We start from the raw sequence: 23920 nt of genomic DNA, 5'->3' as shown, positions 1-23920 counted from the left end.
GGTGAAGCCTGGTGAAGTCTGGTGCAGAGGATCTCACTCCAGAGTGCTCTTACCTCACTTGGGTTCATGGTGCGAACATTGAATCTTGACAACCCGTCGACAAACCCAATGCCCTCTCCCGTTGCGACATGGCACGGAGCTGAGGCCAAGTCCATCCTCATCTTATGGTGTGATCAAATCCTGTGCCGCTTTCCCTCCCTGCCCTTGTCTGCAGCAGCGGATGTCATCATCGAGTCCCAGGCCCATGCAGCCGTGGCCCAGCACCCCCGCGCACCCGTCGCCTTGCGTGTGAGTGTGTGATACACCTTGCTGCTGTCCGCCTGCCATGACCAATATTTCCATAATTTGCCCCGAACTATTGAGGGTTAATTTTGGATCAGATCTAAAATTAACCCTCTTTTGCATCTTCCTCTCAGTCAGACTGGCAGGCCACGCACCTGTTGGGTCCGTCCGTGCCCCCTTCTCCGGGAAGAAGCCGGGCTGCAAGCCACCCGGTGGAGGTGGCCGCATGTTTGTGCCCAGCCGGGCGTCGGGGATCACTAACGACGTCGCAACGGCCGCGCACCGACTGGTTTTTCTAGACGTCGTCTAAACTTTCCACTACGCCTCCTAGTCTGGATGGACTCGCCGTCTTTTCTTTCTTTTTCGGCAACGTGTATAAACCCCGATGAGGCTGGCTTCGGGGAAATGGGCCCTAGTGGATTCCTCTTTCGTCTTCCTCCCGGCTGCGAGTTCGTCGTAGCCTTGCAAACTCTGTCCATCAAACTAGCAATGCTGGTCTAGTCGAGGCGATGGTTTTCATCCCAACGCCAGCAGGGGTACGACAGCAGCGGCTGGCGAGTACTAGCATGTCATTGTGGGAGAATATGCATCAATCGGGGCGGCCGGGATCTTTTTAGCCCCTGCAGGCTAGCATTGGACTTCATCTGCCCCGTGCACACCATCCCCGGTCGGCATCCCCGCCTGGCCAATGCTGTTGAGGGGCCCTTGGGGACGATCTGCCGTTCATCCAAATGCGCCCCCAGGACCAAAAGGTGGGAGGGGCTAGGTAGGTATCATGTCGAGTCTAACAGGGTAATCGCCCAAACCCAAATCCCCTCATCCGTTGTTCAAAGGTCGGAACTTACAGGTGTGATAGGTTCATGGGGTGTGGACCGCTTCTTATCAAATCTAAAATGCCCAATATGCGGGCTGGAGCGAGGGGGAGGGATGGCAAGGTGGTCCTCTGGGCCGGGCAGCTCATGCCGACCAGACAAAGGATGGGAGGAGGGCAACATGAATGGCGAGCGAGCGCACGGGCGGGGGAGGGAGTAAGCAGGGAGCAAGCAGCCATGGATCCACGGATGGCACGCCATGGATTGGACAGGCGGATGGCGGCCCAGCACAGACCTCATCTTGTCGAAACCCCAGGCAGGTTCGGTCCCAAACCCCACCAAGGCAAGGGCCCCACTAGCGGATATCGCGGATGTGTGGTTGCTTAATTTCAATTTCAATTTTGCTATGTGACAGCATTTATTTGCTGTGACGGCTTCTCGATCGGGTGGGCCGACATGGGCAAAGAACGAGCCGTTGGAGATGCCGCAAAGCAAACATTTTCAATGCGAGGGGAGGGGGAGGGGATCCGCGTCGCTCACCAAGACATCACGACCCCCCTCCCGGTTGCTCGTCCACCGTATTCACCATTCGCCGACAAACAAATCGCTCATTTCCTGGCAAAAAGCAACGCTGGCCGCCGGGAAGAAAGAGAAAGAGAGACGGGCCAGGATCAATTGCTGGGGGTTCCCGGGCAGCCGTCAAGTCTGGGTGGGCGATGGCATGCAGACCCCACCGGCCGACCTGCCTTCTTTGTTCGTTCGCCGCGCCCGCGCCGTCACGGCCACTCGCAAGGGTCCGCTAACCTCTTGCTCCCGAGGTGGGTGCGTCTGTTTTTCCGCTGCTGCATAGTCCTGAAGGGGCCCCCCCAGCTCGAGGCTAGTTTGCGGCAGGGAACTTTGCTTCCCTACGGGAAGATCCACGCGGGAGCAAAAAGCAGTCCAGCCGGCTGAGCGGACCAAACCAGCACCAGCCAATGAGGAAATTTGACGGTCAAGAGAGCAGGTTCGCGAGCGCCTTTCCCAAAAGGGTAGCAGGCGCAACACTGACCTGGCCTTTTCCGCCCGTGTCTCCCCTCGTCCCTACGGAACACCTCAACCACGGAGCTGCTGCCGTCGATCCTCGCTTATACCATTGTGTGCTTGATTACGTTGCGTATGCTGGTCTGCCCAACCGTGCATCCCATGTCCTCAAGTCGCCAAGTCGCAGTCCGGGCAGCTGCCGATCTCGCTCGGCTGAACTCAATTGTGAAGAAAGATGCGGTGGCCCGTTGAAAAAAAAGAAAAAAAATCCCACCCAAGCGAGCGACTCGGCCTCGCCCGATAGTGACAGGCGGATGCCTTGGCGACGGCTGGGGTACCCTCGTCTTCGCCCGTCTTGTCGTTCCTCGTCCTGCTGGGCACATTGATCAGTGGAGGAACTCCCTCGCCTACCGACTGCCGTGGTTGACAGAGAGCAGCAACGCGCGCCCAGGATGGTGCTCCGTCGATATCTGATGGGAGGGTCATGGGCCAGGGGCTGGGGGCCAGGGGCCAGGCACAGAACCAAAATCAAGATTTTGGGGCCAAGGAGGCCGGATGCAGCTCAGTGGCACGGGCTCGCTCGCGCACGCCCCCAACGACCAACGTCGGCTCCGTCAATCGAGACCCCGGCAAGCGGGACAGGGAGGGCATCACAAGATCGGGATCCATTCGTGTCCATAATCGCGCAGGCTCGGTTAGGGCAAAGACGACAGCGGGTGAGCGGGCATGGAGAAATCGACTGATTCCGTCCCATGCCGCCAAAAAAACCAAAAAAAACCAAAAAAAACCAAAAAAAAAACCGGTGAGGCACAAGACCCAACGAGCCCAGCCCATTTCCCCTTAGCAAAAGGCCCCGGACTAAATTGATTCTACTGTCAATGGGCCCTCTTCACGGCGCCCAATCCGAGCCTCGAGATGCCGAATCGCCATCTCATTGGCAGTCCACGGCTCCAATCGTTGATTCTTAGAACCACCCCAAGCCCCAGACGCAGGTTTGACGGACCTGCTTGGGCCCGCCACACGACGTCAGGTGGTGGCCGCATATCTGGCCGCTGGTTGGATGGCGACGCTTGGCTCAGCGGCCGCACAATCTCCCAAGGACCGCACCACTGTCTCTGCTCTAGACCACGGCGGCCTCTGGCCTGGCAATCAATCGCACACGCACTCGCACCTTACACACCATCCTTGGCCTCTTATTCCAAGGCCTCCGCATCTCATGCGCATCATGTGAGGAGAGTGAGCATCCTACTGGACGGGTCCATCGGTCACACCGCGTCCCGAGGTCCATCATGCGGAGAGCCGTGATTATCCATCCCCCCAGCGGGAACTTCGCGATGTGAATTCAGAGATGAGGCTTTTTTTGGTTCTTTTCCTGCGATTTGTCTCGGCCTTTTTGTGTGTGTGCCCTCACCCATTTGTGCCCCTGCGAATTCCATGCACCCCCTCTCCCCAGCCCCCCGCTCGCGATTTTGGCATTGGGCACCGCCTCCTTCCGAATCTGCTCCTTCCGAATCTGCCCGGCTTTATGTCCCCAGTCTTTGCGGGTCGTCGATTCTTTTGTGGTAATCATATCCCAGCCAGGGCGACCAATATCAGATCTGTGTCGTTGCAGAGCGTTGAGCGCAGCCGACCCGAGGCCCTCGCTTCCCAGCTGCTTACTTGCACCAAGCTCGCTTCTCGACTTAGGGTCAATGTTTCACGCCCCCCTTGGGAGGGGGTCCAGGAACAGTGCGCCTTGAGAGAGCCCTGGGTCATGTGCCACCAGAACCCGCTACAGCAGCATGCTCCTAGCCTTACCGCAACTTTGACTCAGCTGAGGGGTGGAATGCTGGACAGACCACTGTTTGCCACTCGATGTTGGGTCCCAGGCGGCTGCTTCCATGCTTGGGTTTCAATGGACCCCCAGCCACGGCCTAGATATCGTCACTTGAGATCGCCCGTGAGATCACGGGCGACGTCAACCACGGAGCGCACGGCCGGTAATCAAGGTGTGCGTGTTAGATGTCGGTGAAAGAATGCCGTGTCTTGGCCCTTCTCCACCCTGCGGCTAACGGCTAGTCTGTGCAATTGGGTGGCGGCCCAAGGTGCGTGCGGTGCAGGAGGAGGAGGGGCGCCGACGCAACCCCGACAAACGCTCGTAAGGTTTCTCCAGCGAGGCACGGGCGGTGGTTCAAAGATTCCAGATATGTCTTTCTTTTTTTCCCTGGTGAGTTGGCTGTCTCGGGTTGCGGGTAGGCGGTTGCATGCATCCACCCGTGCCATGGTCTACGGGTTCGAGAAGCCATCTACCTTACTTCCCTCTCCACCGTGTGTCCCCCCTTGTCCCCTCCGACGACGACTCACGACCACGGCCCGACCTCGCAGCTGCAGAAGGACCCCGGCCTCCCGAAGAGGGGGAGGGATATAGTCATAGAGACGGTGTGCGATAGTGGACATGCGTGACACAAAAAAGAACATTCTCACCCACGCCTCCCCTCCCTGATCGGACGCACTTGGCCCTAGTCTTTTTCGGATTGTCGCGGCTCGCTCCTCCCATGCTCTGGCCGACCTTGACCTTTGACCCACGGCGCTTTCTTGCATGGCGACATGGCGACATGGCTTGCATGCGCGCCTTCAGCTCGACCGGGCCGCTCACCGACTGGTCTTCTCCCCCACTTGCCGCCCGTAACTCTCGACAATGACGCATGCTTCTGCATCTTCCCGAGGACGCACTGAACGGACACCGTGTCGACTTTGCATTATTCGCTTTGTCTAGTTACTTGCTCTCTTGCTGAGGGGGCCGGGAAGTCTGCGTGACCTCGGGCTGATATTCGTGGACCTTGGCCCCTTGCGAGCGAATAGCGCCCTGTCCATGTCCTCGCCCCGGGGGCCATATGGCCGTCCGCAGTCCGCCCCCCCGCGCGTCGTCGTCGTCGGCGGCCGCCGACATGTCATGTGGTGCTCACATGGTCTGATGCCCTGATCCCTGGCCGGTTCGTGCTTTGCGACATCTGTCGGCCCTATTCGCTCACCTAGACTCGGTCCCCCCCCCCCTCATCAGCGCCGTCGGACGGGCCGCTGCCGAGAAAAAAAAAAAGGCAAGAAAAAAAAAACTCTCTGCAAAAACCCACACTCTTCGCGCCAAACGGCCGAGAGCGGTGAGCAGAAGGATCGGCGGGGTGTATGTGTTTCCACAATAGCCGCATGCGAGCCTTTTTCGTTCACACTTGCTTTACCTCTCTGAGGCATATCGTGGGAGAGCGCACCTGAGATCGAGCATGAGACCACCCATGACCACACTGGAATCCCTGATGATGGCGACAAAAAGTGGCGGCCACTCCCAGGCCGCGGTGGCTGGCATCTCTGGGGCAATGGCGGGTCCGTGTTCGGTGCCGCTCCGGAGGCGACGGCGCCGTTTGCGCAACGGTGGGCCCCCAGGGAGCGAGGACCCCCCTCGACCCCAAAGCGTGCGCACGCGCCCACACCCAGATGCCAACTTGGGACAAGCTGGCTGCCGTCGAGAGTCAGCAGGCGCTAACTAACGGAGAAAAGAGGGTGTGGTGTGTACCTAGACGGGCAAAGTGCGTGTCTGTGTCTGTGTGTGTTTGTGTGTTGGTGGTTGTGTGTGTGTGTCTCACTGGCGTGTGGCGTTTCTTGTATGGATGCCAACAAACAGCCCGACTTCAAGCCACACCAAAAGCTGGGAACCAACCCGGGGGTTCACGACGACGACCAAGTGCAACTATGACGACGGGGCAAGAAAGGACTACAGAAAACTCGAAGGCGGCATGGTAGAACCGCGGCACCACAACACGACGCATGGTGTCTCGGCGTCACCCGTCACTTGTGTCCCCCCTTTCTCGCTGCCCGCTTGTCCAACCTGGTCGGGCGGCAGACCCTCCCCATGCCCGCACGAGGAGAGAGAGAGTTCTACATGGTTGTAAGCAGGATAGCAGGATTACGGAGCGTGCGTGGGAGCACAAAAGTGGCATGTATGCACTTCCGCAGAGAGCGTGTGTGCGTGCCTGTGTGTGCGAAGTTTACGCACGCCAAGGCTACGACCCTCGCCATTTTCCGACCCCACGGCGCCAGCGTGCTGCAGAGGTCGAGTGTATGCGGGCAGGCATGCATGCACGCACGCATGGGAGAGAGAGAGAGAGAGAGAGGGGGGGGGATTTTCTTCCTTTTTGGCCCCCTCTCCCATCCCCGCCCACTGGACGGAGTATGTGGCCGCTTCTGCGGCCGTGTGGTCGACCTCGCTCGACGGGCATGGAACAAGGGCTACGCATTGCCGGGTTGGGCTGGATGGCTGGCTGGACCGGCGACCGGCACGACCCAGTTCCAAGACCTGGACAGCCAGGCCCAAAGAAGCGGCCCGATGAGGCGAGGGATGATATTGGCACAGAGGAGGTGCAAGTGTTGAAGGACCGAAGGGTTGCATGAAAAGCTGCAAATGAGATGTGGGAAATCGGCATGGAGCGGCAGCGACTCCATCACTCGCAGCGGCAGCAGCAGCAGCAGCAGCAGCAGCAGCAGCAACAAAACAACTGCTACCTGTCACTGTAGCCGTGGCCGTAGCCGAAATAGTAAGCTGCAAAAGCACCACAAAGCACCACCACACGGGCCCGGCTCACGAAATGCCGGGAGGCGACCGGCCGTTCTCTGCAGTAATGGCTCCGCTCGGAGGCCCTGTCAAGAGTGGGAATGGCTCCCTCGCGAGGGTCAAGGCCAATGTATCTGCGTCGTATTAACACACCATCGTCTGTTAGTCATGGAGGAGGGCGACGGGCCGTGATAGGACGTTTGCTTGAGAACCCCCCGCACCACTTCCACCCCTGCCTGGGGCCCTTGAAGGGTTCGAGGGTCGAGGGTCGAGGGTTGAGGGTCGAGGGTTGAGGGTCGAGGGTCTTTCTCCTCATCGTCCTTCCTCTTCTCCCTCGTCGGCTCCACCACAACCAACTTTTCCCGGACCCGGCTTAGCCTGGGCGTGCGTGAGGGAGGCATGGAAGGGCACATGCAAGAGCGCCAAGAGAGCAAGAGCGTGGGAAGGTGGAGGGTGGAGCTAGTTGAGGACTCGACAGGGCAGCTGCTCGGGGTGTGGCTGCCCTTGACCGCCGAGTCTCGATGCAGAGAGCGAGCAGGGATGGCCCGAGCCAATTTCCCCTTCTCTCCCCCCTCCCTCCCAAGTCCCGGCCCATGATCTCCACGGACGGGCCAATCAGGGGCCGCGATTGCCTGGCGCGTAGATCCTATTTTTGCGAATGGCCCGGCTGCATTTTTCGGCCAATGGGAGCCCTCGGTACGTCGAGAATGGCAACCCTCGGCGGGAATTGCGGGAGCTCTTTGTGCTGCTTGCACCTGTGGGGAGCCTTTGGCCTAAATCGCCCAATCGTGGCACGGCTCCTGCGGCTGCTACCAACCAGCACCAACCAGCCGTCGCCTTTTGCTCCTTTTTTTGCCGCCCGCCCTCTCCCTCCCTCGCGCCCACCCCCCCATCAGTCAGTTGCTGGGCGGTTCCAACCTGCGCTGCCATCCGGCTGGCTATTCTCATCCAGCACATCGGAGCCACCATGTACCGACAGGTGACAGGCAACGGGCAACGGGCGGGCGGGCGTGCGCTGTTCCCAGCTGCCTACACACCACCGCCCGCCCTCACTGACTGGCCCTGACCTGGCCTCGTCCAGCACGGCCGGCTTGGTTGGGTTTTGACCTTGCACGCCCCCTCTCTCGCCGGCCGCTACGAAAGATGGCAGTGAGGCGTCGGACCACGCACGTTTCCACGATGGGATGCGTCACGGCGAAGTGGGCTGGGTACCGATTTGCATGAGGCCAGATGCGCACTATCGTTGTGCAATATCGCCCAGTCAAGCCAGCGGCCGAATCTCGCTGGGGCGGTGCTGCTCCATGGGCGACGGGCTAGCTAGCTTCCACTAGGCCGTGCTTCTCCTGGTCCGGACGTGCAGGTAGCGAGCGACTGGCACTACTGGATACGATGCCATGCCTGCCTTTGAGGCCTGGCACATACAGACACCCATGGCCCATATCACACCATCACGCCTCGTCCCCCCCTCCTCTCTCACCTTTCCGCACTGCCCCTACCCTAGACTGCCCTCCTCCCCCCGCTCGCTCACCTTCCTGGCTCTTCCGAACCTAGGCGTGCCCCTCCCCCCCAAGTGCCAGCTGCAGCACACCTGCATATCACTTTTGCGCCAAATTCAGAGCACATTATCACAGTGTGATGGCCCCCCATGCATCGTGCCGCCTGCTGTGACCCAAGCTCGCCCGCGCCATAGTGCCCATCGTGGCACTTTGTTCCCTGCCCCTGCCCCTGGATATACTTATTCCCTGGCGGTCGCTCGCTCCGTCCACGGCGGACGCCCTCTTCCACATTTTCCCGACCCATCGGCGACGGCTCGGGCATCAACAAGGTCACCGCATATTGTTTCTCTGCATTTTTCGCTTGCCTTCTTCGCCTTCTCACCCCCAGCCCTGTCCTCCTTACCCCCCGACAAGCGAGGATAGGCGTATCGGATCGTCAACTGCTCTGTGAGCACGACTCGCATCCGCGTCTTACATACATATACATACACCGGCTCCTGCCTGCGTGCAACCAACCTACATACCTCTACATACACGGGCACACGTACCTTACCTTACCGGCATCTAGTATACCCACTGCTGCCCGGCAGCCCAGAGGCGGACCTGCGTCGCAAACGGCCAATAATTGGACGTGGGGGAAACACCCTTCACTGCACAAACGTCGGCGGGAGAAAACGCACATGATGGTATGACAATGCAATCTGCGTGCTGTTGGAGCCCGGCGACCCATTTGCCGAGGATGAGGTCTGCTTGGTGGCCGTCCTTTCGCGGGCCGCCTGCAAGTTACGGTGAACTTAACTGACACCAACAAAAAAAAAAAAAAGGCATCTACACGCAGCGCCGGCAGCGGGCGGCCGCATCCCGAGATGCTGCAAAAACCGCATCTGCACGAGACTTTCTTCAGTCTCAAGAACGCAGGCCCCCAGCAACGCCCGATTTCTGTTGCCACCGAGTTTATGGAGTCGGACTTTGACGACGATGAGATTCTCAGCGACGTTGACGACGGCGAGAGCTCCCCGAGGATAAGCTTGAATTCGGTAGGTGTCCGTTGTCCTGTTTATCAGTACCGAGAAGCTAGTTTTGCTATACACGGCCCATTGCTGACGTCCTTTCACCCAAAAGTCTGGCCAGCCCAGTTTCACAACACTGTCTTCGTACGAAGAGGCTCAGACGCCGAGGTCGTTCCGCGCCAGGACCGCATTCCAGGTCGAGACAGACTCGCTCAGGCAGGTTGAGGGCCCCAGGGGACCACATCTGTTTAGGAGTTCCAGTCTGTCGGCGCATTCGGCCGAGTTCGAGCACGCGCTGTCGCTGTCGCCAATAACGCCCAAAGCGCCACTACAGGGAACCGAGTACCATCTGCCCCTCGCCTTGGAGCTGACGCCACTGCCTGGCAGGAGGCGAGGCAGCGGACCCCGCTTCACCGACGCCGAGCTCGACACGTGCGACCTGGCCGACTGGTCGCCCGAGATGGTGGCTCAGCAGATGCTCAACGCTGGCGTCGAGCAGCAGACTGCCGAGCGATTCGTCGAGAACGACATCACGGGCGCCATCCTCATGACGCTCAAGTTCCGCGACCTGTCGGAGCTGGGCATCACCTCATTTGGCATGCGTACCAAGGTCTGGAACGAGATACTCAACATGCTCGACGTCCAGGTCCCCTCAGAAAGGCCCGAGACCGTCATCGAGGACGAGCCCGACCGCGAGGTCTGGAGAGAGCAGCGGGCGATGGACATGGTCGAGGAGAAGCCAAAGCGCAAGCAGAGCCGGCGCAAGCAAAAGCACCTGGGCGACGACATCATCTCGCCGCTCGAGTCCGTGTCCATTGTCGGCATCGAGCAAATGATGCCCAAGCCGCACCACTGCAAGAAGGGCGAGAACTGCTCAAAGTGGAAGCGCAACCAGCGCATGATCGAGGCCTTCAAGAATGACCACCCTTTCGTCGACATGGACAAGGGCGGCGTCATCATGGTGGCCGGCGACCCCGGCAACCCCCTGACCGCCGAGGCCCTGAACCGCAAGGAGTCGGACATCTTCCGTCCTGTGTCGGACGCCATACCCTCGGTTGTGGCCTCGTCCGACATCATGGGACCCGGTGGCATCCCACCGCTGCAGTACCTGCAGGAGGCGGCCCTGCGCAACATCCAAGCTCAGGACCCCCAGGACAATGTCCGTCAGTTCCTCAGCTTCCAACACCAGGCCGCTGCCAGCCCCGCCCCATCTAGCGAGGTGCCGCCCACGCCCCCGTTTGAGCTCTACCCCAACCAGCAGCCGCACCACGCGCAGGAGGCCATGAGGTCGCTTCCCAGGCTCGCCATTCCCAGCCATCACATCCGGACCATGAACCAGACGCCCGCCTCGGCCGTCACCGTGATGCAGCACCGCCCGCGCGAGTGGACCTCGCCAAGGCACTCGCTGGGACCGTCACCCGAGTCGACCCCGACGGCGCCCTACCGTTTCGGTACCCCATTCTCGGACATGGACGTGCCCGTGACGGCGATCCCGCTCGGCCCGGTAGCCCGCGATGTCTCGCAGTCGGTGCCGCCTGACATGAACTACCGCGCAGCGCCAAGCGGCCACATGCGGTCCGCTTCCCGCTCCTCGAGGCGGCCGTCTTTCCCCGTCCTCCCCGCGCTGGATGAGAACCGGGTGGCCGTAGTGTCGCCGAAGCGACCTAGCCGCACGTCGTCGCCTCTCAGCGCCGGCGGCTCCCCCGTCGCTGGCGCCCAGCACCAGCAGCACCAGCAGCACCAGCAGCAGCACAACAAGAGGCCTCTGCAGGCGCCCCCGCGAGTGCAGTACCCGTGGACCAAGGAGCGGGTGGCGTACGAGAAGGCCATCGCGCCGCCCCCGGGCAAGTCGGGCGGCATGGTTGGCCCTTCTATGATGGCGGCGTCGGGCTCCCCGTGCGGCGTGGTTGGCGCGTCCCACGACGCCGAGGGCATCACGTACCAGGGCCCCATGCGCAAGCGCAAGACGCGCATGCTCCGGCACGAGTGGCACGAGCACTATTTCACGCTCAAGGGCACTCGCCTGGCCATGCACAAGGACGCCAACGAGATCGGCCGCACGCTCGAGTACGTCGACATTGACGACTACGCCGTCGCGTGCTCGAGCCTGGCGGGCACCAGCAAGCTCAACGCCGCTTTCCGCGCCATGAGCATCCGCCGCGGCAGCGAGAACGACGCGGGCGCCTTCAGCTTCCAGCTCATCCCCCAGGACGCCCGCGGAGGCGTCAAGCTCCTGCGCAAGCGCGAGAGCCTCAACACCTCGGCTAGCGCCGGCCACGCCTCGTCCGACGGCGAGGGCGCCAACGGCACCGGCAAGACGCACTACTTTGCCGTCAAGGGCCGCGACGAGCGCATCGACTGGATGCGGGAGCTGATGCTCGCCAAGGCCCTCAAGCAGAAGGGCGAGGGCTTCGAGGTCAGCGTCAACGGCAACATGATCTGAACGAGCAGAACAAGAAAAAAGAAAAAAGAAAAAGAAAAAAAATCACAAAACAAGATCTAAATCCGAAAACCCATGTCATTCACTACATCCCCAACCTCACTCTCCACTACGATTCCGTTCTAGTCTTTCAAACAGGTTTGGTCATCACCGTTCTGGAAACCTTTTAGCGTATTCATACCAGGCGTCACTTGAGCATTTGTTTTTTGTCTTTTGTTTTGCTTTTTGAATCCATTTCTTGGGGCGTTTTTTTCTGGGGACATGGGACATAAACTTTTACGACCACTGCCAGCGGTGAATGACTTTGAACTACTGAAAGATACCTCGACACGATTCCCTGTCTCGACCGCTCTCATCGAGCAAAAAGAAGCCTCGGTTTATGTTTTGCTTTTGTCTCGCACTTTTCTTTCGATCCCTTCCTTTGCTGCGCACAGAAATCTAGTTAGCAGAATAATTGTATAGTGTCAATTAGCATAACCTCAAAGTCTGTCATGTATGTCGTGATTTGATCGAGTGTCCTGTGGTTGGGTGGGTGGGACACCGGGGGAGATCACCTTGCGTCACAAATGCGCGCTTGTCTCAACGCGTTTGCCTGAAAGCCTTCTTCGCGCTGTTGCCCAGTTTCAACGTGATGCCTAAAGGACGCTCCGCGATGTACCCGCATTTAAAACGTGTTGGGGGGAAATGTTATTCCGCGATGTACCCTAGCTCTAACCCGCGATGACTAGGCAAACGAGGAGCAGTCCTAACGTAACGCCTTCTGGCTTACGATTTGGTCGCTGGCACATACGGAATGGGTTAATAGCAATTGCGGCTGGATATAATAAAAAAACTCCCATACGGCGGCTTGTTAAGGTTAATTTGCAAAAATTAACCGTATAACGTTTTATTTTTTACAACCGTATTAAACAATGTTTTTTTTTTTTTTTTTTTTTTTTTTTAAATTTGGGTCCCGCGGTATCCTAATTAATAGCCCGCGCTAAAACCAACGCAAATGGGTTGCGAATAAGTAAGCAATAAAGCCCGGAGCGCTTTCCATAAAATCAATCGGTTGGCCGGGCTAAAAGCCGAAATAATGGGTAAAGCCACTTACTACGGGACCACGGCCCCGGGGTTTTCGTAACCATTTAAATACCTGCTTGGGAAACGTCGAGCTGCCATGCTTTTACGCACCAAAAACAAGATTTCCAACAACGGCATTCGAAAAGGAGCAATTTTAACGTAACGCTTTTTAGCTTACGATTTGGTTGTTAGCACATACGGAATGGGTTAATAGCAATTGCGGCTGGATATAATAAAAAAACTCCTATACAACGGCTTATTAAGGTTAATTTGCAAAAATTAACCGTATAACGTTTTATTTTTTACAACCGTATTAAATAATATTTTTTTTTCTTTTAAATTTAGGTTTCGCGGTATTTTAATTAATAGCCCGCGCTAAAGCCAGCGCAAATAAATTGCGAATAAATAAACAACAAGGCCCGGAGCGCTTTCCATAAAGTCGATCGGTCGGCCGGGCTAAAGGCCGAAATAGTGGGTAAAGCCACCTACCACGGGACCACGGCCCCGGGGTTTTCGTAACCACTTAAACACCTGCTTGGGAAACGTCGAGCTGCCATGCTTTCACGCACCAAGAACAAGATTTCCAACAACGGCACTCGAGAAGGAGCAGTTCTTCGTACAGGGGCGCATTGCTACAGCTACTATATCATCATACATTTGCCTTTTTTTTCTCGTTGAAAAGAGCAGGCGTCGGACGGACCAGAGCCAAAGAGCCCCGTTTCAACCACCCCGTCCCGTCCGGATCGAGCGTCGCCGCAGCGGAAACCTGCAAATCGACCCAAGGCAACTTTGCAGGCACGCGCACACCATCTTCCAGTTTGCGGGCGGGTTTTATATGATCCCAGCCATCTATTTTTTTACGACCAGTCCCTGTTCTTCCCTACAAAAGATACAGCCTCACCCCAAGCCCATCAACTTATGAGCGACGGCTGCCCTGCGGCCAGGTTGGCGCGGTCGGCCACGACGTTCCAGTCGATGTGGTCCCACCACTTGTAGATGTACTCACGCTTGCCCTCCTTGCCTTCGGGGGTCAGGATGCCGTAGTCGGGCAGGTAGACGTGCTCCCAGGTGTTGAGGCACAGCACGGGGACGACGCCCCTGAGCCCGCCGGGGGCCGGCTCGAGCCTCGTGTGGGAGGAGGAGGCAGGTCCCGCGGCCGAGGCCGAGGCGGGCGCCACGGCGGCCCTCTGGCTGGCCATCCACTCGTCGACGTTGCTGCCCGTGTTCATGTCGGCGCGCTGCTGGCGGTAGTGCGCCTCGGGGTAGGGGGTGCCGGCCAGGTACGTGACCAAGAGGCGGAAGCGCATCGCGACGTTTTGCGGTTGGCGCGCGCGCACGAGCCAGACGTAGCCCGGCCCGAACATGGCAAAGGCCGTCAGGAGGAACTCGGTCCGGAGCGTCTCGATGCTGCCAAACGCCTCGACCAGGTGCTGCTTCAGCTCCCGCGGGATGGGCGGGCCCTTGTGGCAGATGCCGTTGAAGAAGAACTCGTTGTTGTGCGCCATGCTGGCGTAGTTGAACGTCGGCGCCTTGTTGGGGTCGCGCGCCGTCCGGGTGATGAGGCTCAGCAGCCCGTTGGGCGAGTTGCTCAGCTCATCCTCTTGGCCTGGTGGTTCGCGCACCCGGGTGAGGGGAGGGGGATGGATCAGCGCCCAGATCGTGGAGCCACACCCGGGAGGAGGATGGGGAGGAGGTATTGCGCTGGGAGGACTGCGACAAGCTGAACAAAGGCTGCAAAAAAAAAACTAACCGGCAGTGAGCTTGTTCAGCTTCTCCAGGACCAGGGTCTGGTACTGCGTGTAGGCAAAGTCGACGGCCTCGGGGCTAAGGAACTGGTGGCCCTCCTCGCCGATGCCCTTTTCGGCAAATTGATCTCTCAGCGGCCGCAGCTTGTGGATGTGCCTCGTCTGCGGGATCCGGGCCAGCCGCCCCAGGCGCGGCAGTGGTATCCTCGGGCGTAGCATGACGACCTGGCTGTGTGTATGTCTGCTGGCGCGATGGCGGCGTTATAAATTCCCTGGGCCGGCCGAGCTCCTCCCCAGCTTCTTTTTCGGTCGCGGGTCCGCAGCCATTGGCGAAAATGGTGGTTTGGCGCCTGAAACGTCAGGCAGACTGTGGCTTTCGTCGCGGCGGGCCGTTTCGATTCAAGGTGGGGGGATCAGCCCATGTCCACTGGCCTCGAAATAGTAAAGCCGTTTGACCATGTTCAGCCCGCAGATCATGGTGTCAAATTGGACGAGAATGGAATTCGGAAGTCCGTTGTCTTGTCTTGCTGTTGTCGCGCGGTAGCCGATCCATTGGCCGTGGCAGCTATCACCTGATCCATCCATGTCCTAGGCTCGCCAGCCACGAGATTGCATTCGGCAGCTTTATGGCGTCATGTCAGTTTCAGACCTCGACACCCACCACTCTCCTCTCAGCCTCTGGAATATACTAAAATTCAAAACTATTTCATACTTCATTCTCGATACTCTGTGTGACAATTACAGTCCGCTTCCCGAGCATGGAGATTGCCCTTCCAAAAGTCACAACCCTGACGCCATTCGCCAATGCTAACAAGCCCCGAGCCCGAACACCCAAAAGGAAAGGGAGAGACACCCATCCCTCCGCCTTGCAGTCTAGTGTGCTTGTCGTAAACATGACAGATGCGGTGATCCTATATGAAGTGAGGTAACCATTGTTATCCCGCAACCAACTCATCCTGTCCTAATCCTCGATCAGTCCCAGGACGTCCAACTCCGTCTTCACCATGCGCTCGAACTCGTCCCTGTCGATACCGGCGGCGCGCGACAGTAGGAACAGGCTCTTGATGGAGCGCGATACGTGCTGCTTGATCCCAAACTCGCTCTGCTCCCGTCGCTCCGCCGACTCCTCGAGCTTGGCCACCATGGAGGAGCCGGTCGAGCTACTCCCCGCCGCACTCGACGACGGCCTTGGGTGTAGCAGCCGCTCCAGGCGTTCCTTCTCATCGTCGTCGATCGATTTGTGAGAGTCAAGCGACGATGCCGTCGTCTCGGGCCCGCCCGCTAGCGTCCAGACCCCTTGAGTCTCGCCTGGCTGCGGCTCCTCCACCTCTGCCGGCCGTGCTAGACCCAGCGGAGGTACCACCACACCCGCCTCAGCCAGGTTGGCCTCCTCATCCGGGTCGTGGTTGTCCATGGCCGGCTGGACCGAATCGTATTGCGCAAAGTACGCTTCCTCTGCAGCCGCCATGTGGGAGGTGCTTGCCCCTGGGGCTTGCCGTGCGGCCCCTGGGGCGGGCGATCGCTTTACCGTTGGAGACCGCGCCGGTGTCGCATCGTACCGAGCCCAATAGTCGTCATCGTCATCCTCCTCGGGCTGCTGTCCATATCCTCCGCTCGTTCCGGCGCCCGATGACGCTACGTCATGTTTGGTCGCGCTCTTGGCTGCGACAGGAGCCAGTCGCGCCTGGAGTGCCTCCTTGTATTCGCTCTCGGCGTCGGTTATGCTGGGCTTGCCGCCGAACGACGCAAAGGGCGACGGCTGGTCCGCGACGCTGACCTCGCCGACCCTCCAACCGTCGCCGTCGCCCTGGGGGTCGCCCGTGCAATAGACGAGGCGGAAAAAAAGGCCAAAGGCGTCGAGGACGACGAGGGCTTGCAGGGTCTCGTGGTCCAGCCGGCGGTATCTGGTCTCCACGTCAGTGTCCCAGTCGACCTCGACCTCGCCTGAAACGGGGTGCGGCTCGAAGCTGTCGCCGCGGGCGACCTCGGCTAAGCGAGCGGCCTTGGCGGTGTCGTAGGACAAAAGGCGGATCCACGGCTCGGTGCTTGCGGCAGACAGCAGCTGGACGCGCTGACGGAGGATGGGCGAAAGGAGCGGGAGGATGGCAGCAGCCGGCTCGGTGGCGACTGCGGCTCCCGGGAGCGAGGGTAGGAGCGGACCTACTATCCCCCTAACGTCTGGGGGACTGATGGTTGCTGTTGAAGCTGCCGTCATTTTTTCCTTGGCTGCCTTTTTTTTTGACAAGGCCGTATCTCAATAGGGCGTCCCGTGGGTTCTGTATGCTTATGTATCCAACGTAGCAGACAGTGGTGAGGGATGACAGCTAAGGCTGCCTGGGTGGCGTCGAGTGGTTAGGTAGGGGATCACATGCGATAAGACGACGGTATCAACTTGGGGCCGGTTTCATCTGGCGAGCTCGGCGAGCGTCAGGAGTGTTACGATTGTATGGTGATTGACTCGGTACAGCAAGCCTCTGTGGTTACAGAGAAACCGGAGTCGAGACTGAAGGAACAAGGCTGGGAAAGCAAGGACGAGTATGTGTATTTATCGAGCGAGGAAGAAGGTTGCAGAGCTGGGCGGCATGTGCAATCGTCAAACACTGGCGGCCCTCCCGCTCCCGGAACCAAGCACCGTTTCCCCCCTCACTGGGCCTGGGCCCTGAGTCTAGGGCACGTCACAGGACCGGGATGGGTGAAGGAGGACATGTGCCGTAGCGTAGCGCTGTGGACCGTTGTGTTCTGCCGCCTTCCCCACCTGACACCCCCCTGGTCTTCTCGCCATTCAGGGCAGGATGGGAGGCACGGAGGGTTCGGGCAAGCGGAAGGCTGCGAATTGAGCGAAATGGAGCTGCGGGAAGCCATTGGACGACTCCACCGGGCTGCCTGCAGCGCTGGCTGACTCTGGCGGGGATCCACTGGAATGGATGCCGTCTGCAAGCGTCGCTGAGCCGAGCACCTTTGGTCTTGGGGCAAATTCAAGAGTATGAAAACGTATCCCGTGCGTCGACGCCTCAATTGAGTTGCGGCTTTGCTGTCTTGTCGTTTTCTTAACTTGCGCACACCCGAGGTTGCAGGTCCCTGTGTTTGCTTCAACAGAAGGGACGGGAGCCTCTAAAAATCCGTCGCCTCCCACCAACTCGCTGACGGACTGGTCCCGAGGTATCCATTATCAATCACGGTGGTTTTGTTGGATCTGGCTGGTCGCTGTGCTGGGCTCCAGGCTCTGAAAGCAGTAAGGTCGGCCGCAGCCGAGAAATAGACTAATTTTCGTCTTGGCGAGGGCTCTCCTCTTGAGGATGCCCGTGAATCGAGGATAAAAAATGCGTTGGTGGATGTTTCCCATGACATACAGCCCGCGTCATCAGTCGCAATCCACGCCACACTGCGAGCACTTTGCCGATCGTGAGATGACGACCGACATTGGATGAAGATCGGATAAACGCCTGTCAGATCTTTGCCTCCAGATCCCGATTTGGGTTTATCGCGTGACTGCTTTATCCACGACGTCGCGCCGGCCGCAGCACTCTGATACTGAAAAAAATCCTCGGCTTGCGACTGCGACCGCACTTTCATCAGCTTTGATCCACCCACGGTGGTCGCTAGCTTGGCACGTGAGGAAGGGCGAGGGCGAAGGCCTCTAGAGTCCGGGTGCATGTACGCTTCCGGGGAGCGTCTGAAAGATGAGGTAAGGAACGAAGCTTCGCGCGACGGCGCCGAGCCGGCTTGTGGCGAGGCTAGGGGGCTGACGAGGCCATCTCGCCGCCGTCTGTACGCAGGGTTCAAGACTACAGGTCGTGGTTGCGGGCGCAACGGCCGGAATGGTAGCCCGGTAAGGTTTCCATTCCCCTGGTGCTAGCGCCAGCCCAGCACTAACGAGACGGCTCGCTGGCTCCACCGCCACCCAGCTTCGTCATCGCGCCCCTCGACGTCGTCAAGATCCGGCTCCAGCTGCAGACGCACTCGCTCTCGGACCCGCTGTCGCTCCGGGACCTGCGCCGCGGCGGCGCCGTCGTCGGGCCCGTGTACAAGGGCACGATCTCGACGATGCGCCAGATCGTACGGGCCGAGGGCCTGACGGGCCTGTGGAAGGGCAACGTGCCGGCCGAGCTGCTGTACATCGCCTACTCGGCCATCCAGTTCACGGCCTACCGCTCGGTGGCCCAACTGTTAAAGCGTGTCGGCGACGAGACGGGCGGCCGCCGCCTGCCGCCCGCCGCCGAGTCCTTCGTCGCGGGCGCGGCCGCCGGCGTCGCCGCCACGACCGCCACGTACCCGCTCGACCTGCTGCGCACCCGCTTCGCCGCCCAGGGCGTCGACCGCGTCTACCCGTCGCTCCGCCGCGCCGTGGCCGACATCTGGCGCGACGAGGGCCCGCGGGGCTTCTTCCGCGGCCTGTCCCCGGCCGTCGGCCAGACGGTGCCCTTTATGGGCATCTTCTTCGCCGCCTACGAGTCCCTGCGCGCGCCCCTGTCGGACGCGAGGCTGCTGCCGCCGTCGTTCCTGTGGGGCGGCCAGCTGGCGCTCGCCAGCATCGCCGCCAGCGCCGTCGCCAAGACGGCCGTCTTCCCGCTCGACCTGGTCCGCCGCCGCATCCAGGTCCAGGGCCCCACGCGCTCCCGCTACGTCCACAGGAACATACCCGAGTACCGCCGCGGCGCCCTCCACACCGTCTCCGTCATCCTCCGCGCCGAGGGCGTGCGCGGCCTGTACCGCGGTCTGACCGTCAGTCTGCTCAAGGCGGCGCCCGCGAGCGCCGTCACCATGTGGACGTACGAGCGTGTCCTGAGGACCCTGATTCAGCTGGAACAGAGCGGGCACGAGAAGGCATTATAGGGCCGTCCCCAGGCCGCGTCACTTCCACCGTTTGATCGCATAGCGTCACTGTACAATACCTGTTTTGCGCGTCGCACAATGCCCATACATAGGATAGAAGACCGCATAGAAGGGCATAGGCGTGTAATAGGAGCGAGACATAATCACTGGCCGCTTGAACAACACTAATACCGGACCTCAAAGCACAAGCACCTCGTAGTCACATCGTGTGCCTACCGACCAGCAAATGCCATCCAGTTGAGCAGAGGATAACGAAAAGACAAGTGATAAAAGAAAAGTCTATGTCGCATTTTGTATTTATTGTACAGCTGGTATCAACCGCTTCCATCTGCAGGAGAGCAGCTGGCTCTTCCAGTCGGACTTTGAGCCATTAAAGCCTCCCTCCGTTTTTGTTCTTGTTTCAAAACTCATGTTTTTTTATATATTTCCATTCCGCCGCTCCTACGACGGCCAGCGGGTGTAATGCGAAGTTATTTTCCTTTCCTGACCCATCCCTCCAGGGATTCCCTGGTGGCGGTGACCTTGTCCTCGACGAACTGCACACCGAGCTGGTAGTGGACCTTGGACATGACGACGCTCTTCTCGAGGGCCTCGCGGGTGCGCACGTGGGCGTTGGCCACGGCCGGGACCCTCTCCTCGTACCTCCAGGCCAGGTCGCCGACGTTGCGCATGGTAAAGGGCAGGACGGCCCAGCCGGTGGCGACGCCAAAGACGGCGGGGGTGGCGGCGCGGAGGAGGACGTTGCGGCGGCGGGCGACGATGCTGCCGGCCATGGCGGCGACCAGGACGTAGACGAGGCCCGGCATGACGCGCTCGCCGCTCTCGCGCGGCGGCGCCAGCGACGCCACCGTAGCCGTGAAGGACTGCTCCAGGTCCAGGGCGCGGCCCAGCGCCGAGTTGACGCCGTCCTCGACCGTGGCGGCCTGGGCGTGCAGGAAGAGGCGGGCGCGCCGGATCTGGGCCGCCAGTAGGTCGGTTGCCGTGGGGCCGCGGCGGATGACGGGCCGGGCGTCGCCGTAGCTCTGCTCGGGGGATGGCAGAGCCGGGGCTGAGGTCTTCGGGGCGGAGGGGGTTTCATCGTAGTCGTCGTAGATGGACTTTTTGGGCTGGAGAGGTGGGGAGAGCAGGGAGAAGGATAGGCGAGATGTCAGTCAAAGCAACCGAGGAGACAGATAGGCAAGCAGTGAGACAGCATGGCACAGGGGCTTACCGGCAGCCGGAGCCCGGAAGGGGCCTCGGCGTGGGCAACCGAGGGATATAAAGCAAAGGAGCCGGCAACAAGGCCGGCGACCAGTTGTGCCGGAGCACGCTGCGTCGAGGTCAGCCGACGGCAGAGAAGGGCCAATTGACGGTGCCGCTCATGCTTACCTGGCCCAGCAGCACCCTGGCAGCCATCTTCGACCGTCTTTGCGCGATGATGGACTGGGCGTGGGGAGGGACGGGGCGTGGTGCGGCTTGTTAGCACGACGACAGCATTTACGGAGCCTCGTCTTGAAGGTCTCTGGCTGTGGTGGTGCGAGTGGTCAGTGCGCTCTCAGCAATCCCGAATGACGCTGCTTGTGCGGCAAAATCCGGGTCAGGTTTTTTCTTTCTCTTCTCGGGCAGCTCCAGCTTGAGCCCCAGCAATCCGATGTGCGGGCGGGGCTTCTGTGCCTGTGCCGTGCCGCTATCGATTGACTTCAACCCCCCTGATTGCCACTAAATTGGAGAAGATCCCCACTGAAAGAATACCATCCTCAATTATTATGTCCGACGTCGCATTGTCGCCCGCCACCTTTAAAATGCGTAACCAGTTCGCAGCTTAACGAACCGAGACCGTGGCATAGCATAGCAGCATCGCAGCGTACACAGCGTCAGACAGACTCCTGCCCCGCGATGACAGGATCTCGGTGTTGCATAGTGTAGCAACAACAGACCCTAGCACGCGACCCCGGCCCGCCGCCCACGCCTCTCCGATATAACGCCGACCATGCCGTAGCGGCGTCTGCCAGAGATAGCCAGATATTCACGTCATGCTCAAGCTCCTTCGGACTCGGCCATGGGTCTGCAATAGCTGCCTCCACCGGGTCTCGGCTCTGCGGCCCCGGGCTGGCCTTGGACGCCAGTTGTCCACGGCCCCCGGCGCCGCGGCGACGACGGCGACAGCAACAACTCTCCTCAATACCACCCCAACCCCAACCCCAGCCGTGCCCGCTGCCCACGGCACCAGCGAAGCGCACGATGACTCGATCCTGCGCCAGATATTCGACTCGCCCGCTGCTTGGCGCGAGTTCTCGTCGAGGTCGGCCATGTTCCCCATCGGGAACGCTGGTCTGTTCCGCAACGCCTACCTCACCAGTCCGGACGGCTTTCTGGCGTTTGCCCAGTCCACCCTGCTCAAGGCCCATGCCATAGTAGAGCGCGTCCTCGGCGCATCTACCATGGAGGAGTACAAGGGCATCGTGCGAGACTTGGATCGTCTGAGCGACCTCCTCTGCCGCGTCATAGACCTGTGCGACTTTGTGAGGGCCACCCACCCGGACGGCCGCATCCAGAGGGCCGCCTCGGATGCCTGGTATCTGGTGTACCAGTACATGAACCAGCTCAACACCACCACGGGCCTGAATGACCAGCTCGGCCGCGCCATGGCCGACCCGGACGTCACGGCATCATGGTCTGACGAAGAGAAGTCGGTGGCCCAGCTACTGAAGCTGGACTTTATGAAGTCGGCCGTCAACCTCCCCCAGGCCGCCCGCGACCGCTTCGTCCATCTTTCACAAAAGATCAGCGAGATAGGGTCCGAATTCGTGAACGAAATGGCCCCTGAGCAGCGTCGGCTGGTCTTGCCATCGCAAAAGTTCCATGGTATGGACCCTCAGGTCGTCCGCAATTTTTCACGCAAGGGCGTGGTCAGCCTGCCAACCATGAGCGGCGAAGCGGCCGCGGCCTTGCGCACCGTCCACGATGAGGAAACCCGGAAGGCCATCTACTATGCTATACGGACGGCGTCGCGCCATTCGGTAGGCCTCCTCGAGGGCTTGCTAAAGTTCCGTGCCGAACTCGCCGAACTGGCCGGGTTTGAAAGCTACGGCCACATGGCCCTCCGCGACAGGATGATGGCGAAAACCCCCGAGTCGGCCCAGAAGTTTTTGGTTGCTCTGGCTCAGAACAACAGCCCCAAAGTTCTACAGGAGGCCGAACAACTGGCCCAAGAGAAGCGAGCCCATCTGGGCCAGTCCTTCGCCGCGCTCGAGCCGTGGGATAGAGACTACTATATCAATCGCGTTGGCGCATTCTCGGCTCCGCCTGGACCGAGTCGCGATGACGCACTGTCCAATTACTTCTCGGTGGGCAGCGTGATGCAGGGTCTCTCGAGGCTTTTTGGTCGTCTGTATGGGATACGGTTCGTGCCGTGCGAGACGCTCCCCGGCGAGAAGTGGCACCCTGATGTTCGCCGCCTGGATGTGGTCTCGGACACGGAAGGTCATGTTGCTGTTTTGTACTGCGACCTCTTCTATCGCGACGACAAGTCCCCGAACCCAGCCCATTTTACCATTCGCTGCTCGCGCGAGATTGCAGAGAGCGAGATGGCCGAGGCGGCGGCGGATCAGCAAACCGAGCACATGCACGGCCACACAAGCCCCGTGTTTGAATCACCCGAGATGGCGGCCAACGATGGGATGGCCATATCTAGGCTTCCAGGCGGCGTGTTGAAGCAGCTCCCAACGATTGCGCTAGTGTGCGACTTCCCACAGCGCGATGATGGCGGCATGGGCGGGGAGAGGCCGGCATTCCTGAGCTTCTCGCAGCTCGAGACGCTCTTCCATGAGATGGGCCACGCGATCCATTCGGTACTGGCCCGCACGTCGTTCCAGAACGTGGCTGGCACGCGGTGCGCAACAGACCTGGCGGAACTTCCGTCGACGCTGATGGAGTACTTTGCGGCGGACCCGTCGGTGCTAGCGCTGTTTGCGCGCCACCACGAGACGGGCGAAGCGCTGGACCACGGGCTCGTGGCGGAACGGCTGCAGCGATCGCAGCGGTTCGAGGGCTGCGGGACCGACTACCAGGTGATACTGGCCATGTTGGACCAGGTGTACCACTCGCCCGAGGCCTCGGCGCCGGGCTTCAGCTCGACGGATGCGTACCACGCGCTGCAGATGCGGCACAGCAGCCTCGCGCCGGACCCGTCCTCGACGCGCTGGCAGGGCTTCTTTGGACACCTGTTTGGATACGGCAGCACCTACTACAGCTACCTGTTTGACCAGGTGCTGGCGGAGCGGGCCTGGAAGGTGGTCTTCTCGTCGGGCCGCGGCGGCGCCGCGCTCAGCCGCGAGGCCGGCGAGCACCTCAAGGACAGCCTGCTCAAGTGGGGCGGCAGCCGTGACCCGTGGAGATGCGTGTCGGACGCGCTGCGGGACGAGCGGATCGCCGAGGGCGGCGAGGTGGCCATGGCCCTCGTCGGCAGCTGGGGTACCAGCAAGAAGACGGCCGATGCCTGATGGGCCCGTCACTGCTGTCGGCAGCAAAATGCTCCGAGGTGGGCACCCGGCTCGTATAAACGACGCACAAAGTACATAGACATAGACACGACGGAAAATAGAATCGTATTTGTTGTTATCCCTGATAGTAGTGTTGGTAGCGTGCTCAGCTCTTGCT

The 23920-nt window shown here is 60.1% G+C and overlaps 10 protein-coding genes across 10 annotated transcripts; 7 read left to right on the top strand and 3 right to left on the bottom strand.

Annotated features, from left to right (window-relative positions):
* Nucleotides 1-108: 108 nt before the first annotated feature.
* GGTG_01415 (hypothetical protein) lies at nt 109-592 on the top strand (the record flags this gene model as incomplete). The annotated part of the gene is made up of 2 exons (XM_009219180.1): nt 109-292; nt 417-592. The coding sequence occupies 2 exons, from the start codon at nt 109-111 to the stop codon at nt 590-592; spliced, it is 360 nt and encodes a 119-aa protein (XP_009217444.1).
* Nucleotides 593-2598: 2006 nt separating this feature from the next.
* GGTG_01414 (hypothetical protein) lies at nt 2599-3345 on the top strand (the record flags this gene model as incomplete). Its single annotated transcript, XM_009219179.1, has 2 exons — nt 2599-2830; nt 3101-3345. The coding sequence occupies 2 exons, from the start codon at nt 2599-2601 to the stop codon at nt 3343-3345; spliced, it is 477 nt and encodes a 158-aa protein (XP_009217443.1).
* Nucleotides 3346-4987: 1642 nt separating this feature from the next.
* GGTG_01413 (hypothetical protein) lies at nt 4988-6747 on the top strand (the record flags this gene model as incomplete). Its single annotated transcript, XM_009219178.1, has 6 exons — nt 4988-5051; nt 5339-5519; nt 5770-6033; nt 6102-6204; nt 6450-6527; nt 6597-6747. 6 exons carry the CDS (start codon nt 4988-4990, stop codon nt 6657-6659), a joined length of 753 nt encoding a protein of 250 aa, XP_009217442.1. The 3' UTR covers nt 6660-6747.
* Nucleotides 6748-8055: 1308 nt separating this feature from the next.
* Nucleotides 8056-12241, top strand: GGTG_01412 (hypothetical protein). Its single transcript, XM_009219177.1, has 3 exons — nt 8056-8878; nt 9017-9229; nt 9315-12241. The coding sequence occupies exons 1-3, from the start codon at nt 8873-8875 to the stop codon at nt 11643-11645; spliced, it is 2550 nt and encodes an 849-aa protein (XP_009217441.1). The 5' UTR covers nt 8056-8872; the 3' UTR covers nt 11646-12241.
* A 121-nt stretch (nt 12242-12362) lies between these two features.
* On the top strand, nt 12363-13083 carry GGTG_01411 (hypothetical protein; the record flags this gene model as incomplete). Its single annotated transcript, XM_009219176.1, has 3 exons — nt 12363-12497; nt 12919-12968; nt 13050-13083. The coding sequence occupies 3 exons, from the start codon at nt 12363-12365 to the stop codon at nt 13081-13083; spliced, it is 219 nt and encodes a 72-aa protein (XP_009217440.1).
* A 158-nt stretch (nt 13084-13241) lies between these two features.
* GGTG_01410 (hypothetical protein) lies at nt 13242-14952 on the bottom strand. The gene is made up of 2 exons (XM_009219175.1): nt 14455-14952; nt 13242-14310 (listed from the first exon to the last, which is right to left on the bottom strand). The coding sequence occupies exons 1-2, from the start codon at nt 14666-14668 to the stop codon at nt 13616-13618; spliced, it is 909 nt and encodes a 302-aa protein (XP_009217439.1). The 5' UTR covers nt 14669-14952; the 3' UTR covers nt 13242-13615.
* Nucleotides 14953-15125: 173 nt separating this feature from the next.
* Nucleotides 15126-17799, bottom strand: GGTG_01409 (hypothetical protein). The gene has a single exon (XM_009219174.1). The coding sequence runs from the start codon at nt 16662-16664 to the stop codon at nt 15411-15413; it is 1254 nt and encodes a 417-aa protein (XP_009217438.1). The 5' UTR covers nt 16665-17799; the 3' UTR covers nt 15126-15410.
* On the top strand, nt 17423-19769 carry GGTG_01408 (hypothetical protein). Its single transcript, XM_009219173.1, has 3 exons — nt 17423-18134; nt 18226-18278; nt 18355-19769. Exons 1-3 carry the CDS (start codon nt 18102-18104, stop codon nt 19280-19282), a joined length of 1014 nt encoding a protein of 337 aa, XP_009217437.1. The 5' UTR covers nt 17423-18101; the 3' UTR covers nt 19283-19769.
* GGTG_01407 (hypothetical protein) lies at nt 19482-20846 on the bottom strand. The gene is made up of 3 exons (XM_009219172.1): nt 20651-20846; nt 20493-20591; nt 19482-20388 (listed from the first exon to the last, which is right to left on the bottom strand). Exons 1-3 carry the CDS (start codon nt 20675-20677, stop codon nt 19753-19755), a joined length of 762 nt encoding a protein of 253 aa, XP_009217436.1. The 5' UTR covers nt 20678-20846; the 3' UTR covers nt 19482-19752.
* A 149-nt stretch (nt 20847-20995) lies between these two features.
* GGTG_01406 (mitochondrial intermediate peptidase) lies at nt 20996-23888 on the top strand. The gene has a single exon (XM_009219171.1). It carries the CDS (start codon nt 21295-21297, stop codon nt 23761-23763), a length of 2469 nt encoding a protein of 822 aa, XP_009217435.1. The 5' UTR covers nt 20996-21294; the 3' UTR covers nt 23764-23888.
* Nucleotides 23889-23920: the final 32 nt, after the last annotated feature.

The sequence above is a fragment of the Gaeumannomyces tritici genome, assembly GCF_000145635.1.
Source record: "Gaeumannomyces tritici R3-111a-1 unplaced genomic scaffold supercont2.1, whole genome shotgun sequence".
In the NCBI taxonomy this organism is placed as follows: Eukaryota; Fungi; Ascomycota; class Sordariomycetes; order Magnaporthales; family Magnaporthaceae; genus Gaeumannomyces; species Gaeumannomyces tritici.
This window is presented reverse-complemented; position numbering and strand designations above follow the sequence as displayed.